The sequence below is a fragment of the Chelonoidis abingdonii genome, chromosome 1 (genome assembly GCF_003597395.2).
Source record: "Chelonoidis abingdonii isolate Lonesome George chromosome 1, CheloAbing_2.0, whole genome shotgun sequence".
NCBI classification, from domain to species: Eukaryota; Metazoa; Chordata; order Testudines; family Testudinidae; genus Chelonoidis; species Chelonoidis abingdonii.
The window spans coordinates 228,650,515-228,667,762 of NC_133769.1; the positions used below are offsets into that span (position 1 = coordinate 228,650,515).

At 40.8% G+C, this 17,248-nt stretch overlaps 1 protein-coding gene across 2 annotated transcripts in view; it reads left to right on the forward strand.

Annotated features, from left to right (window-relative positions):
- The window catches only part of SH3KBP1 (SH3 domain containing kinase binding protein 1), a 333,403-nt gene that overhangs the window by 179,118 nt on the left and 137,037 nt on the right, over positions 1-17,248 (forward strand). For both annotated transcript variants that reach the window (XM_032777988.2, XM_032777990.2), the window contains exon 4: positions 8,088-8,194. In XM_032777988.2, the coding sequence (XP_032633879.1) occupies positions 8,088-8,194 (107 nt within the window). The remainder of the gene's footprint in view (positions 1-8,087; positions 8,195-17,248) is intronic.

Here is a 17,248-nt window from a genome sequence, read left to right on the forward strand (position 1 = left end):
TTCTGGAATTAGTTAAATAAAACTCTCGTGTGTGCTGGATATGTAAGAAAAAAGTTTATCAAAACATATTTTGCCTTTAAAATGATCAGTTATTTAACAAATTACTTATTATATGTAAGTTAGCAAATTGAACTGGTTGTTTCTGGTTATTATACCCTTCAGGATTTTAGAACTAGTAGATCTCATCCTTGCATACCTGATTTTTATTCAGAGATTGAAAGGAAAAAACAAGCTTTTCTGCTTTTTCAGCTCCCAATTGGTTTATTAACTTTGAATTGAACTAGTCATTGACTGAACTAGTTGAATAAACTGAAATAAAGAAAATATTCTGTCTGCACTTGCAGAAGAGGCTACTGATGTCATAAGCTGCTTTAGCATTTCAACAAACCCTCTTTCCAGGTGCTTATCCAGTGACTTCTAGCGGCTCAGTGGTTTGACTTTCTTTAAAACTTGGTTGCAAAGATAAACTGCTTAATATTATTTTTTAAATTAATTTAGATTATTCTAATAGACTACAGTAAATTTTGGCTTTCATATTAAGTTGTCGTAATTTCAAATTTAATTTTAAATAGGTTTATTTTAATTTTTTAAAAACCCTGTAATTAATTCAACTGAAATATAATCCAATTTTTTTATTTTTAAAAATAATCTCTTTCTATTCATATTGGCTCCGTATGAAAAGCTAAGTAAAACTGACTTTTCACTTCAATATACCATGATTTTAATGAAAAATTGTTTTAATAAGTAGTGAATACTGTTCAGTTAAATCCAGTACAGTTCAGTTTAATTTTGTAAAGTGTCATTCAAGTTACTTGTTCACAACATACCGCAGTTAAAATAATAAAATGCATGAGCATGCTGGGCACAGTCCATTTTGTGGGATATTATGAGAATAGGCAACATTTCTAGTGGCTTTGTGTGCCAAGTTATAAACATCATTGTGCACATTATTTTAATTAGCGATGGTTAAATGTTCATATTTCCGCTTCCTGTCTTAGACCCTAGCTATAAACTCTGAATTTTATTAAACATTACTGATAGATATGCTGATAAATAGATTTGCATTTGTGTAAAGGTTTACTATGACATGCCCATTTACTTATAAATTCAGAGAGGAGAATTGTATTGAGAATATTAAAATTTTATGGTTAAGCACCTTGCTCTACAAATGCCAATTGAGGTTGCAACCTCAACCTTGTTTGTGTTCACTTGTGCATATGCGTTATGATATAGACTTTAATTATGTGATCTACTACTATTTTTAAAATACAATATCTCATCTGTTTTTCTACCAGTTTAGTTGCAAGTGTATCATCTTGTTACACTTTTATATTTTTGAATAGTTACACTGTGGTAATTTCATTGTTATGACATATGTTATTTGCTTACATATTTTATATATTTATATATTAATATTTATTATTTGTATTACTGTAGCACCTAGGGGCTAGATCTAAGGGGGACTTAGGTGTTTTAGCGCCTAACTTTTAGATACCCTGTTGCATAGTGGAATTCACAACCCCAAGTTAGGCACCTAGGCTGTCCATACAAAGCACAGGGTGAGTCAGGCGTCTGTAAAAGGTATTCAAAGAAGCCAGCATGCTGAAGGAGGGGACATTTAAGCTAGTTGTGGAGAGATGTGTAGCCTAAGCTGCTTCCTTCAAAGGGCATTTTTAAATCAGCAAGTCTGGATGAGTTACATCCAAGAGTTTGAAAAGAACTAGTGGAGGAGCTCTCGGGACCATTAATGTTGATTTTCAGTAAGTCTTGGAACACTGGGGAGTTCCAGAAGAATGGAGGAAAGCTAGTGTTAGTGTATTGTATTGTAATGTAGTTAATGTATTTTAAAAGGGTAGATAAAATGACTTGAGTAATTATTGGCCTGACAGTTTGACATTGATCCCAGACAAGTTGATGGAGCACTAATACAAGACTCAATTAATAAAAAATTAAAGGGGAGGATGATATAATTAATGCAAATCAACATGGGTTTATGGAAAATAGATCCTGTCAGACTAACTTGATATCTTTCTTGGATTAGAGTGCAAGTTTGGTTGAGAAATGTAATAGCATTGATGTAATATACCAGGTATTTGACTTGATACTGTATGACATTTCAATTTAAAAAAAAAAAACGAGAAAGATATAAAACTGACATGGCATACATTAAATGGATTAAAAGCTGGCTTGCTGATAGATCTCAAAATGTAATTGTAAATGAGGAATCATCATCAAAAGGGCTTATTTCTATTTGTCAGATTTTTTTGATAAAATGCTTTTCAAGGAAAAAAACCTGTCTAAAGATAGTTTTAATTAAGATCCATTATAGCTCAAAGATATCTCATCATGGAATAGGGATTATAAATTCTAATTCTATAGTATGAGACAATATATTCATGCAATGTTTAAGAAAAGTTTTGTAAATGAGTTCCAATAGTTCATGGATTAGGGACCCAATTTTATGTATAGATTATTTAGGTTACTCTTCCTTTCTACCCCATGGGACTCAGTGCTCAGTTTAGAAGATACCATCAGAGATGCTTAGTTTTGCAGTTCTCAAACTGTGGATTTGTGTCTCCAGAGGTCACATGCTTGTTAACAGCAAAAATGTTTTTAAATAAATAATATATAGAGGTGAGAAATAACAGACCTCAACTCTATTGTCCTGCAAATTTATGTACACAGAATCAATCCCTTACCTCTCTCTAAAAGTGCAAAGTTTCAAAAAGTTCAATGAATAGAATATTGTTGAAGGTGGAATAGATCTGGACAAGGAGAAGACATCTGGAGATAAATGTGAGAGGCGAGGGACATATGCTTGTTTTATTAAAATATTATATGTTTGCTATTGAAGAAAAAAATCTGGAATACTTAACATTGTTGTTTTAGTTAAATAAGACAATTTAAATGTCTGTCTAGTGATGTTCTCCTTCTAATACAGCATGGCAAGAAAATCCCCCAAATATTAATGATTAACCTGTTGAACTGGAGACAGTTCACCTCCCAATGACTTCATAAATATCTGCTTCAATTACCTTTGGTAAATGAAATAACCAAACAATCATTCATTTCCTGATATAGCTGTAAAACTCATTTGAAAAGTTTTCAAAATAAATGACTGTTTAAAAATGTACAGTGTGTACCTTCTAAAAATGAAACTTACATCTATCTGAGTTGTGAAGAATATAGTATGTATTAAGGTTATAACAATCAACAAGAATCTACTTTCATGTAGAAAACTGCAATTAAATAGTCTTCCTGACTAGTGATTTAAATCAAATCCACCCGAATTTCAAACCATGGGCAGTTTGATTCATGTGCTGTTCAAAAATTCCAGTACTTTTAAAATGGGAAAGGTGCATTGTTCATCTCCTCCTTTCCATCTGCACTCAGAACTGGCTGAACTGTTTATGCCCAAACTTAAAAAGAAAAGTGGGAAATTTCCATCCAAATGGTGAAATTTTCATCAAATTGAAGGACCAAAAATGGGATTAGAATGGAAACTATATGCAACTTTAATTGCTGCAATTGTTGCAGCAACTACTGTAATCATAATTTTAGTAAGAAAATGGTTTAAAATTTTACTGCACATTGACTAGCCAAGTACAGTACATTTTAATTTCACAGTGTTTCTTTAATACATCTCACAACACACAGCAGTTACAGCAATAATTTCAGTACAAGTTTAATAATAAGTGGGAATATTGGTGGGAGGTGGGGAGGCAGGGCAGACAGCCTCAAGACTGATATTTTGTCTTTACTGTTTGTAAGCCATTCCAGGTGATAGTCATGATTCCTGAACGTGCTGTGTTGAGAAACGTTGTGTACTAATTAGACAAAAAACAAAAAACCTCTGGCGAGTGACTGACATGGGAATTATACAAAAATATCTCTATCTTTGCTAACAACTCCTGTATGTGTGCTGCTTGTTGACTCTGAACTCTCTTTGAATCAGCTCTGTTTTCACAGTGACCTAGTAGTACCAGCTGGGTTCTTCTTGAACTACCCATGTTGCTTCATCACACCATACAAAACAAAACAACCCTTCTGCTGTATATAGTTCTTAGCGCTGCTAATATGTTGTCCTCAACAGATTCTAAACCTGTACATAAGCAGTTAGCTGTTCGTGGGGCCTGACTGTTTACTTCTGTCCCCTTGCTGAAACCAAAAGAGAGAACTGCTGCTTCTGTTAACAGTTGCATTAGAAGAAAAAGAAGAACTGGGTGATACTCTGTGTCTCACCTAGGGTGACTAGATAGCAACTATGAAAAATCAGGACATAGGTGTGGAGGTAATAGGAGCCTAGATAAGAAAAAGATCCAAAAATTGGACTGTCCCTATAAAATCGAGACATCTGGTCACCCTAGTCTCACCTTCTGTTCCTCGCTGTTCTCCATTTAGATGATACTTTAGAGAGAGATCCAGGGAGAGAGAGAAGTGAGAGAACCAGGAGACTAATCTGAGGAACTTTGAACAGTTGAGTATATTGAATGCTATGGGTTGATCTTTCTTGTCTGGTATCATGCTGCTTTCATGTCTTAATGTACTCTGTAACTGCCGTGGACATGTCTGAGAGTGGAGCTGTAAGTTCATGATCCCCACAGTTATACTTCGCACTTCTGTAAAGTTTTTGGGGATTTGAGAGTTTTACAAATATTAAGTTAAGCTCACAATAGGTGAGGGAGGGAGATAAAATACAATTTCCTCTATTTACAAATGGGGAAATAGAGGTCCAAGGATCTTATGGAACTTAGCCAAAGCCACACAGTAATTAAGTGGTAGAGCAGAGAAGAGAACACAATGTCTTGGCTCCTATGCTTTCTTCACTAGGTGTTTATTCCTAAATTTTAAAATGTAGGACATTTTTCACTGGTAAGATTTCTCCCCGCCCAAGGTTTTCTTGGATTCTCCATGTGCCTAATGCTCCGCTGTCAATGGAGCTGAAGTCAATGGAGTTGCATTCATTTTATTTTTAATTTTTCTGGTTTTGCTGAGACATGAAGTGGATTTCAAAGCATTTGCCTCTTGTCTCTTTTCCCCACCTTTCTCACAAGAGCAGGATTAAGAAAATAGCAGCAGAGAGAACAGTATACTGGATGGATGCGGTTTATAGCTGTGTTAGTTATACATTGTCCCTCTTGGATTGTAGAGTGGCCCCACTTCACGCTCATTGAAGCTACGTTGGATGGATAATTACTGAACTGCTAGGAATTCTTCTAAACATATACAGTATATCTTTTCTCCTTCACCCCATGACTTCTGTATAATCTTTTTTTCCTGCTGGACTGCAGCATTGAAGGAGCTTCCTTTGACTTGTCCTTCTCTTGTACCAAGACTTGAATTACATTATTAGAGGACTTCCCATGTTGTTCTCCTTCTCTTTGAGCAAGTCCTGATAGACCTTAAGATAAACATTAAGGACCCTAAGTATATTTTTACCTTAGCACCTAGGAGCCCCCAGTCATGGACCAGGATCCTATTCTGCTAGGTGCTGTACAAACTCACAACCAAACGACAGTCCCAGTTCCGAAGAGATTACAATCAAGTGATTACATCTTTGTGGTAGTAAGAAATTTTGAAACAAAACGTCATACTGAAAAATCCAAATGTTTCATTTTATTTGATGTGAAATGTTTTATTAGTTTTTTCAGATTTTATTAGTTTTCTTTCCCCCAACTGAAACAATTAGATGAAATTGGCACAAATTTGCATTTCCCCCCAAAATAAGTTATGTGTGAAAAATTTTGACAATCTCTGTTCTTGGGAATAAAATAAGACCAGTTGAACCTGTCTAAAACTGGATAGCTTGCATAAGGAGTACATGTGCACACTGAGTGTGAGTGAGCTGCTGATCTAGTAAATGCTGATCAGAGGAGATAGTGTAAGAGGAGAGACTGGATATATAGTTGAGAGGAAGGCCTTTTCTACAACTCCAGTAGCTAAACTTCCAAATTTAGAAAACATCTGAAGGATTCCTGGCGTTTGTAAGTGTACCTTGATTTGAGGCTTAATGTCTTCATGTTCCTTTTACATACATATTAATCTTTCTGTTTTATACAAGCTCTTCAACGTGAATTGACCAGGGAAGACAGACTTGTAGCAGTGACACAAAAAGATCATAAGTAAAAAAGCCAAAAAAAAAAAAAGAGAGAGATTGATTCACATGGTTTTATCAGTAGTATCCAGTGCTGTTTCAATTTCTTATGCTCTTAGGCCATGTCTACACTGTCGGTTAAATCAGCACTGCTTCAGTTGATTCAGTGGTGTCAATTTAGCAGGCTTGGCGAAGACACGCTAAGTTGATGGGAGAGCGCTCTCCCATTGACATCTGTACTCCACCTCCCTGAGTGCTGTCTCTTGTAGGCACTGCTGTAAGTTGACCTAAGTTACGTCAACTTCAGTTACGTAAGTTGCGTAACTGAACTAGCATAACTTAGATCAACTTACAGCATTAGTGTAGACCAGCCCTTAGAAATGTCAAAGTCATTTATCCTTGAGTCACCCAGTATTGATTATAAAATACCATGGCACCTGACATACTTCAGTCTGTCAAATCAGTCAACAGTTACCACTTCGTAAGTGCTGATATTCATATAATGAGGATGTTTATCTTTAGAAGAAGTCTGTTTTTTATTTGCAGCCTCTAACTTTTGCATAGTCCTGAAGGCATTCTATACAGAGTGTATTTATTAGAATACAGCCCAGAAATCACCCTAGTGAAATCATCAATGTCACACAATACTTTTCATTAGTGTAAGTGAAGAAAAATAAACTGACATTTTTATGAAAGAACTGAGATAGGTCAACTCCATTAAAATATATTTGTTTTCAAAAAATTCAAATAGTCATCTGCTGTTTATACTATACCTCAGAGACGAGGGAAACTTTCTTCTAAAGCCTGGGATGGGAAAATGTAAAAGCTAAGTCAAGGTGAAGGTAAAATTGCCTTTCAAATTTTGTCTGCATGGGACTTCCCCCAGGCTCTTTTTTTTTTTTTTTTTTTCCCCCCAAAAAGACTAGCTTTCCAAACTGAAAAAAAGAGAATCAGCAATTATATGATTTTTCTCATTCATTTGTCCTAAAGAGCAATTCTAATACTGTCAATGAGTATTTTTGTAGAGTAAATATCATGCTGACTGCATGACTTTTTTCGAAATGGAAGTCTAGGGCATTTGGACCATAATTATGAAGACACACCTGATTTGTGTGTGTGCATTTGAGGAGATTTAATATTCCAGGTTATAAGTAAGCAAATTACGCATGAAGTGAAGAAATGTATTGACGGTTTTTTCATACGGCATATGGTATGTTTTCTGCATTGCAAGGCATCTGAACAAGAAATTTCATTATTTATGACAAAGGGAGCTGTATTTTAATTGGTTTCTATCAGTCTACTATCCATGTCTACCAACATGCAGTTGATTCAGTGGTGTTACTTTTCTTTGTTTTGGTAAGTGGCTCTTTAACCAGAAGAGGATGGGTAGGATGTTTCAGCACTTAAATTACAGAAAGTTTTCTCTTTCCCTCTCAGTTCCACAACAAAGTCCAAATATACCTGTTTAGCAAGCAGTATTCCAAAACTGAATCTTCCCATTTACCTGGCTGCATTTAAATCAACACCCTAAATTTAGATTAGTGTGCAAGTATGCCATTTAAAAATATATATCTACAGAAGATGACCCTACTGTTGCACTGACGTTTTAAAAAGAGAGAGAGAGGGAGCAAGCAGCAGCAGTAATAGTAGCAGAAGACAGACTGTTTATTCTTACCTGAATATCCCATTGTATCAATTCACATCAAAAGACAAAAGTAGCTGGAAGGAATAATATGCTCTGTGGTCCTCTGAAAAATTCTGAATATTGGTCTATTTTGTAAATCGATCCTAGGCACATTTATTAGGGATTGCAAACATTCAAAAAGTTTTTAATAGCGCTCATTTATAACACTGCAATGCTGCTTCACCTTCAGTACTGTCCCATAGAGTGTGTTCAGGGGCACAGTGTAGCTGGGTTGCTTGTTCAGGAAGCCTCATATTATTTAAATTTTCATCTAAACGTTTTGCTCTATTCTTTCATCTCTATCTGCAGGGGAGAGAAATAGGAGGAGAAGATGTCAGGTGGCTTTCAGTTACATGCCTCAGAATGAAGATGAGCTGGAGTTAAAAGTTGGTGACATCATTGAAGTGATGGGAGAAGTAAGTAACTTCTGTATACTGTGTCGGTAGACAGTCTTCATTTTCTTTGTACACGCTAATCTTTCAGAGGGTAATATGTTTTAAAACGATTCAAAAGAGAGTTTTTTACTGTTCTTTTGTTTGTGTTATGTCAGTTCAGATTTTTTGTCCCTTATGATTCTGTTGTAATTTGATCTGCTTCAAAGCTTTACCTGCAGGAATATGTGCATACTCCACACCAAGTGGCATTTGAACACAGATCAGTTTCTAAGATTGGGCACCATTTATGAAAGTTTAGATACTTAGAACCAAAAGCTTAGAACCTGCAAGTGGTTCTGCATATGCAGATCTGCTTGTCGGATCTATATTCTATAGTGTTCTGTCAATACATTCTGATCTTGCTTCATTGAAGCTGTTAGAAGTTATCCTCTTGATTTAAATATCAGGACTGGGAACTAAAATACTAACCTGGAATCTTTGGAATGAATCAGCATATGCTCCGTCATTTAATGTTATTTATTGAGCATTAAAACGATCTATCTAAGGATTCAGTTTGATGAAAAGTCCAATAAAAGGCAGGTTTTCAGCTGCTGTGATTTATTTCCAGGGATTTTTTTCAGTGACTGAGCAGCTAACAAATCAGCATTTGTTGTTCTGCTGAAGATATGGCCAGTTTTATTTCTCTTTTATCCATCACTTAAATAACCAGCAATCAGTTTCTTAAAAAAAAAAAAAAATTCATTGCAATCTAATCAGGTCTTTGTTGCCTGTAAAAAGACTAAACTTGATATATCCAAACGTGAAGGGCTGAGTAATCACAGTTTCTTCTTTAACCTGAGTGCACACACTGTACATTGTCCTTCCCAGAACCAGACACCTCATGTCACCTAACTAACATTATTTTGGCTGTGAGCAGAATTGTAATGTAGGATGTCAAGATTATAAGATATTGGCTAGGACATTTGGATGACTCTGTTCACCCAACATTCTAATGAGTTCCAAGACTCAATTTAAGCTCTCCTTGCTGTGCAATTTGAAACATATTAGACCTTACATGAACATAGAAAACCTTCCTTGAATTGCAGCACTTAAAACTTGATAAATCTATCTTCGAAGAATAAATGGAATAAAAAGCTCTCCCAACATAATCTAAATAGGCCATCCATGAGGAAGAACTATCACTCTCCAATGAATTGTATAAGTAACTAATTTAATTGGGAGCCCTCTAAAGTTCACCCAACAAATGTATCCCTTTACGCACATTTTAATAACTCTCTTTTTCTGTAATCAGTACAGTTTTTCAAATCCAGATGAGATTGAAAATGTTCGTTACATGTGGAAGTTGTAGACATATGAAAATGAAACATTCCACTCCCTCATCCTCCATCCCATACACACCCATGCTCATAGTTAAGGGAATGTTTTTTCAGAAGTAGGTGTTTACATAATAATTAAAATATGTTCAATTAGTAATACACACATCTGGCATGGAATTCATAATTCTGGCTTGATTGGGGCTGCTGAAGGGAGTCTGAGTGTCTTGCAGATTCTCTGCTCTAGGAAAAAATATTAGCTAAGGCAAGGTTCTATTGGGCAGACCTGGGGGAAGCACTGCTGGGGTTACTTTTACTGTTGCACTGAAAAGGTTTGCCAATGGCTAGCCTGTGCTGTTGACTATAACACCTATGGCAGCTGGCTAGAGAATAAGGGGACCAGAAGTAGATGAGCTGTTGCCCCTTCCTAATACTCACTTGTGTCGTAGGGAAATATATACTACATTATCATATGCCCAAATGTAGGATCTTCCTTACTCACTCCTCGCTGCATTAGTGCAACACAAGGTGTTATCTTAGCCTTCCGACTGGGTTGATGGAAGAAAAAATTTATTCTTCAAAATCAAAATTCTTAAGATCACAGTGAGTATAACCACAGGGCATTTATTATAACCAGGGTTGTTTTTTAGAATGGTGATGTGGAACAGATTGTGTTCTATTCTTGTCCCACTACTCTTCTGATTCCTATGAAAGTACAGCAGGCTTTTCACCTTTCACAGGAACTTTATCTGCCACAGAAAGCTGCATCAGTAATTTGCTGCTTGTCTTTCTGCATGTCAATGTTACTGTGTACAAAGGCATAGCACTGCAGTGTGAACCATGGCACTTCTGACATCCCATAAATACCACTTTACTTAGTATAATGCATCTGTAAGCTAACCTATGCAAACCAGAAACATATTTCTGTAAAGTTTTACTTTATGATGTACCATAACATGTGCATTCAAACGATGAATGCACAAACCTATTATATGAATCATGCTTTGCAAAAAGTTCATTAATATTTAGTAGCACCAGCACAAAATTTACTTGCTCAGTCTAGACCATTGTGATTGAAAATGAAAACCTGAATTATAGTTTATTTGCTTGTTAAAAAAATATTTACCCTATGTAAATTTTGTAAGGTTAGGTCATACAGCTATTCTGACTTATTCCCAGTCCTCCCCTCACCCACCAAATCTTTTTTTATTCACAAGTATGAGGTATGATGCCATGTCTGTGAATTTTAGGCCTTGTCTACACAATAAAGTTGCACTAATTTTAACTAAGAGCTAGTCTACACTGGTAACATTTTATTGCTCAGATTAAAAAATTCTCATAACCATTTTATTGAGAAACTTTGGTGCAAGAGCTTAAAATTTGGCCGTAGTGTCAGGGATGTGCCTTTTGCTGGTCCTACAAAAATTCATCCACATATGATAAAGTTATAAACCTTTGAATACATTCTGTCTGTGTAGGGTGTCCAGATAGCAAATGTGAAAAATTGGGACAGGGGATGGGGGGTAATAGGTGCTTATATAAGGAAAAAGCCCCTCAAATCTGGACTGTCCCTATAAAATTGGGACGTCTGGTCACCCTATGTCTGTACCAAGCATGCTGAATGTAAGAGGTATAGGGTCTGAGCAGGGCTCTTCCTAGTTGCTTTGGGCCACTGGGGTGTTGGGCACCAGAACTGAGAGCAGGGAGACAGCCTCTTTTGTGCTCTCAGTTCTCCCACCCTGCTGTCACACAGGTTGCGAGGATAAAGAGGAAGCAACCTGCCTTAAATGCAAAGTAGTAAGAAGTGATGTGGAAGAGACTGTCACAAAGTGGGGGAAGAAGCTCATAGTTGGAAGTGGGTTTGATAGGAGCAGACAGGGACAGGTGCTATTGGGGCAAAAGGATCTATCATCACTAAAGGACATACTCTCCACCAGAACCTGATATTGAACCCAGTAGTCCTGTGCTTCTACATTCATCTGTTGTCAGTAAATAGCTGTTAAACCCAAAAGCAAAGTGTCTAATTCACCCTTATGTGGCTGGTCCACAGAGAGGATGACAATATTACTGGTATGAGATACTCTGTTAGCTCAAGTGGTAGAGAACTCTGCTGTGGATCTAAGGGTCTGAATCTGCAGATGGCCCAAGTTGAGGGGCAGTACTGTTTCAGATGATGAAACTTCTGTTTTTAATTTTTTTAATTGAGTAATTACAGAGTTAAAAGCATACATTAAAAGAACATTAAGGTTGCAAATTTAAGCACTAAAAGTAGGAAATGCCACATTAAGGCTACTTGTGCAATCTTAATTCAGTCCCTTTGTGCACATGCAGTGACATTGGTCTTCAGTTACATGTTCACATACAGTTTTTTCCACAAGATCCCCTGCCTTACTCTGTGGACAGGATGGGGCTGTGTTTTGGCACTGAAGCTTGTAGATTTGTAGTTACTTCTGGGAAAATTCTGCACCACTGTGCAATGCAGAATTTCATTTTTTCTCTGAAGAATAGGTGCTGCAGAGCTGCTGTTTGCCACTAGGGGCTGCTGGACTGAGCAAAGCCCTGGTCCCTAGCTTGCAAATACAGGACACTGCCGAGGAGGGGTGTGTGTGTGTGTGCGTGCGCGGAGCTGGAGGGTTCTCAGCAGCTGCAGTTCCTGGAACACCCTGAAGAAAGAAAGCAGCATTCAGGAAACTGTACAGACCTAGGACCCAGCATCAGGCTGTTTCTCTCTCTGGATCCCTGGGCTCTGGGAGTGTAGGGGGATGTGGGTGTCTGGGATAAGGGTCCCTGCTGCTGCGCTCAGGGGGTGTAGGAGGATGCAGGTGTCTGACGGAGGGATGCTGCGCCCTGGGTTCTGGGAGCCACGGGTGTGGGTGTCATGAGACCAGAGAGGGAGAGTTTTCCCCCGAGATGTGCCCAGCTAGCACGTGTGACACACCCAGACTGAGGCACCCAACTAAAACATAACAGAGAAACAGGAACTGGGTTGTCCTAGGGGTTTCTTTAACTTGCTACTGCTGGGGCAATCTTTTGTTGTCTGTATTGTTACAGACATTGTTGGTGACAGGTATTTTGAAATAAATTACCAAAATAATTGAAATGGGTGTGATTATGTAGTGTTATTTTGACAAATAAAACATGCAGAATTTTGTAGAATTTTAAAATACTGTAACTCCTCACTTAGTCATCCCATTGTTTCGTTGTTACGTTGCTGATCAATTAGGGAACATACTTATTTAAAGTTGTGCAATGCTCCACCCTTACGTTGTTTGGCTGCCTGCTTTCTCCATAGCTGGCAGCCTCCCTATGGCTCCCTCCCCCCCAGCGCTTCCCACCCACCCGCAGACGCTGTGGATCAGCGCCTTCCCCCTCATCCCACCGCCTCCTGCCCACGGCAAACAGCTGGCTTGCAGTGTTTTGGAGACAGGAGGGAGGGGGGAGGTGTGAGGACTCAGCATGCCTCTCCCCTACGTCCCGAACGCAGCAAGCCAGCTGATTGCCCCAGCAGGAGGGAGGGGGGAGGAGTGAGGACTTGGCACCCAGGCTCCCCCTCCCTCCCCTGCTTCCTGAACGCGGCAAGCCAGCTGATTGCCACGGGCAGAAGGGAAGGGGGAGGAGTGAGGACTCGGCGCGCCTCCCCCCTCCCTCCCCTATGTGGCAATTGGGAGGGGAGAGAGGGGGGAGGAGCCAGGACGCAGCAAGCAAAGTAAAGGGGGAGGAGGTGGGGGAGAAGAGGCGGGTCAAGGGTGGGGGCTTGGGGGAAGGAGTGGAGTGGGCGGGCTGAAGGTTGAACCCCCACCTCTAGTGCTTGCAAAGTACAGGAAGCTCCCCTGGAACCTAACCCCCCCCCCATTTACATTAATTCTCATGGGGAAATTGGATTTGCTTAACATCGTTTCACTTAAAGTCGCATTTTTCGGGAACATAACTACAACATTAAGTGAGGAGTTACTGTACTGTATGCAGAATTTTTTAATTTTTTGGCACAGAACTTCCCTAGGAGTATGTAGTAAAGAAACTTGTCTAGAGGACCCTAGAGTTCCTGTGTGATACTATTCAAGTCACTTAACCAGACTTTTCACACTTGAATGCTAATTGTGTGTTCCTCATGTTCTGAGTGGCCACTGTGAGACACCTGGGGCCAGATTTGCGTAAATGCTGAGTGTTCACAGCTGGAAATGAGGTGGATTAGACCTGTGCACTGAACATATAAAGTTCTATTAAAATGCTAAGTACTCTAAAAAAAAACAGGCCTTTGATGTCTTAAATTGGACTTGCAAAAGTAGTGGATGCTTTTAACTGTTTCGGCCTTAATTTCTGTGCTTCACTTCCCAGTTGTAAAATGGGGATTGTAATATCACATAATCTCATATGAGTGCTGTGGAGCTAAATTCATTAATGTTTGTGAAGACCCTGAGACTCTGTAAGAGGTTTCAGAGTAGCAGCCGCGTTAGTCTGTATCAGCAAAAAGAACAGGAGTACTTGTGGCACCTTAGAGACTAACATATATATTTGAGCATAAGCTACAGCCCACTTCATCGGATGCATAGAATGGAACATACAGTAAGAAGATATTTATACATACATACCAACTGTAAGAGGCTAATTAATTAAGAGAAGCTATTATCAGCAGGGGAGAGGAACTTTAGATGTGATAATCAAGATGGCCCATTTTGGACAGTTGACACAAAGATGTGAGGATACTTTAGCATGGAGAAATAGATTCAATTAGTGTAATGACCGAGCCATCCCCAGTCTCTGTTCAAACCTAAGTTAATGGTATCTGACATCAGGAATCATATTCCTTAAAGTACCGCCTGGCCCGCAGCGTGGTAGCAGTCCAGCTGCCATCTACGCCGGACACTTTTGTGGCTGCAAGGGACCTTATTGCCATGACAGCATCGGCATTCCCTCAGTGACACGCCAAGACCCCAGTGCCTCTGCGCACGACACCATCTCGGGGCAAGGTGGCCCTGATTCACCTGTCGGCACCATCGGTTGAGCTATGGCACCAATCCCGCTCTCAGCACCATTCCCACTGCCACTCGAAGTTCTGGCGCCGGTCATACTTGCAGCACTGCTCCAGCTCCTGTCCCTGATCCCATTTGCAGTGCCATTCTGCCCGCCGGTCATTGTCAAGGAGCAGATCCCGGACTCGACGCCGTTCCCGATGCCGGTCAACATCTCAGCACCAGTCCAGGTCCTGGCACTGCTCCCCAGCTTCATGGCACAGTTCCCTGTCACCTTGTCGACGTGCACCGGCGCAGATCCTCTTGGCACTGCCGAGGCCTTCACACTCTGCTTCTCAATCTTCGGGATTGGAAGCGGGGTCGCAATTTTCAGACCATCGCCATTCGAACCATAGCCACCTGGAGACGGATGGGGTCTTGGCAGGCATAATGCAGGGACCCACTCAGGGGCCCACTCAGTTGCCATTCTGGACGCCATGGGTGTACCACCAGGCCCAAGATGCTCCATCTAAGGCTTTCTGATCAGCCCCATCTGAGCTGCAAGTGCCAGAGGCTACTGCCAGTACTGGCAGTTGGCCTGCCCCGAGGGGCATAGAGGCTGTGGCGACTTCACTACCCGCCACAGGACCTCCCCCAGTTCCTGGGCCGGTCTCTGAGTTTGGGGGCACAGAGCAGCAGATCCCAGCACTGCAGGGGGCCTGGACGACCCTCTCACACCTGCGGCCTCCTCTTCCTCCTCACCCGACAAGGTGTTGGCAGGTACTGCGGTCTCCAGTCCCCCTTCAATAGACCTCCATGCCCACCAGGACCTCCTGCACAGGGTGCATGAAACATGAACCTGCAGGCGGAGGAGGTGCTGGAGTTGGAGGAACCCGTGGTGAACATCCTGACTCTGGAAGCCCCGTCAAGGGTGGCCCTGTCTCTTATCTGGACCCCTGTGTCCATCCCCCTGACAGCCAAGGGGGTGGAGCGGAAGTACTTTTACCCCTCAGAGGAGTATAATTACCTGTTCACACTGTTTGCTTGTGGTTGCCTCTGTGAACGAAAAAGAATGGCATGGCCAGCAGGCTCCAGCGCCCAAATCAAAGGATGCCAAGCACCTTGATTTGTTGGGATGCAAAGTATATTCTACTTCCCAACCTCATCGGCAAGAAGTTTCCAGAGTCTTCTCGGCCACATGGCTTCCTGTACATACATGACCAGGCACGCCAGACTTCGACTCCGTTGCAAACCTGGCTCACATCAGTCTATCGCCCAAGTCAAGATAGCCTGAACTTGGTTGGTGGTCACCGTCCTGGAGCGGGTCCTGGCCTCCCTCCAGTGGTGGCTGGATCCTTGGGTGGTATGTGAGGGAGTCTCCTTTCACAATCTGCAGCCTTCCTTGTCCCTGGTCACTGATGCCTATGGCCCCCATCCGCACTGTCCCTTCATATCAACTTTCGGGAGCTAATGGTGCGCCTTGCCTGTCAGGCTTTCCAGGAGCAGCCACAATGTCGTTGTGTGGCAAACAAAACCATGATGTTCTACATCAGTGTTTCCTAAACGGGGGACGCCACTTGTTTAGGGAAAGCCCCTGGTGGGCTCGGCCGGTTTGTGTACCTGTCGTGTCCGCAGGTTCGGTCAATCACGGCTCCCAGTGGCCGTGGTTCGCTGCTCCAGTCCAATGGGAGCTGCTGGAAGCAGTGGCCAGTACGTCCCTCGGCCCTTATTGGTCTTTGAGATGTGTTGCTCATATCCATTCCAAATCTGTCCCCCTTTCCCCTCTGTCAGCAGAGCTGACAAGAAGGAACTGAGGAGGTATATATCGAGCACCATGAGGTGCCGTTGCGGAGCCCCCTGGATGTTGTTAGGGTAAAACTTTCTGACAGCCATGCACGTGGCGTGTGCACATCTGATTGGAATGGATATGAGCAATGCATCTCAAAAATGCTTCTGCTACTTGTGGCTCCCTTCCTGGAACATACACAGAGTCAGTGGCCAGGATGCATGTTGTGTTCTGCATGCTGTACAGCTCTGATTCCATCACTTTGAATCCAGTCACCTGCCAGCAGTTATCCAGACACACTTTTGACTTTACCAGACTTGGCTAATGTTAGCATGTGACCCCAACATACTCCCATTCCTAAACTTCCCCCGACCCATGTGCTTTGATATGTCCAGCCATCTCCTGCAACATTCAGAAGATGATGATGCTCCATTTGCTCCTTTAAGGAGATAAAACCCACCACACAGCACTGCTGATTTAGATTAACAGTAAGACAAGTTAATTAACAAAAGGAAAAAAATGGTTACTCAGCGGTATGTATTGGCTTGCCACAGCATATCTCTTGTCTCATGGAGTCATCACGGTTTTTCCTTCACCCTTGAGGAATGCTTGGATACACTATTCCCAGCTGAGTCGGAGCTACCTCTTACTTTTTCTTTGACTTGAGAAAATCTTGCTGGTACCATAGAACAGGTGATTATGCGTGGGCTGTCTGTCTCTTTGTGTCCCCAACCATTGAAAAGAGACTTGTTTGGAAAAGAAAATCATATTAAAAATCAAGGTGTCAATTCCAGTCAAAGCCCTTTCCATGGAAAGGCATGTATTGGATGTGGCTGTATGGTGTTTTTTTCCCCCAGTTGTATACTTTATTTTGGATGCATCTTTGCTTATTTCATGAAGGCCTCCTGCCCACGCAGTTTGATTCTTTAGTTCCTTCTTAGCACTTCTTTAGAATACAGCAACATGGTACATTTGCTTGCAGATTTAGAGACACTGATCATATTATTCCATCTGAAATACTTTACCT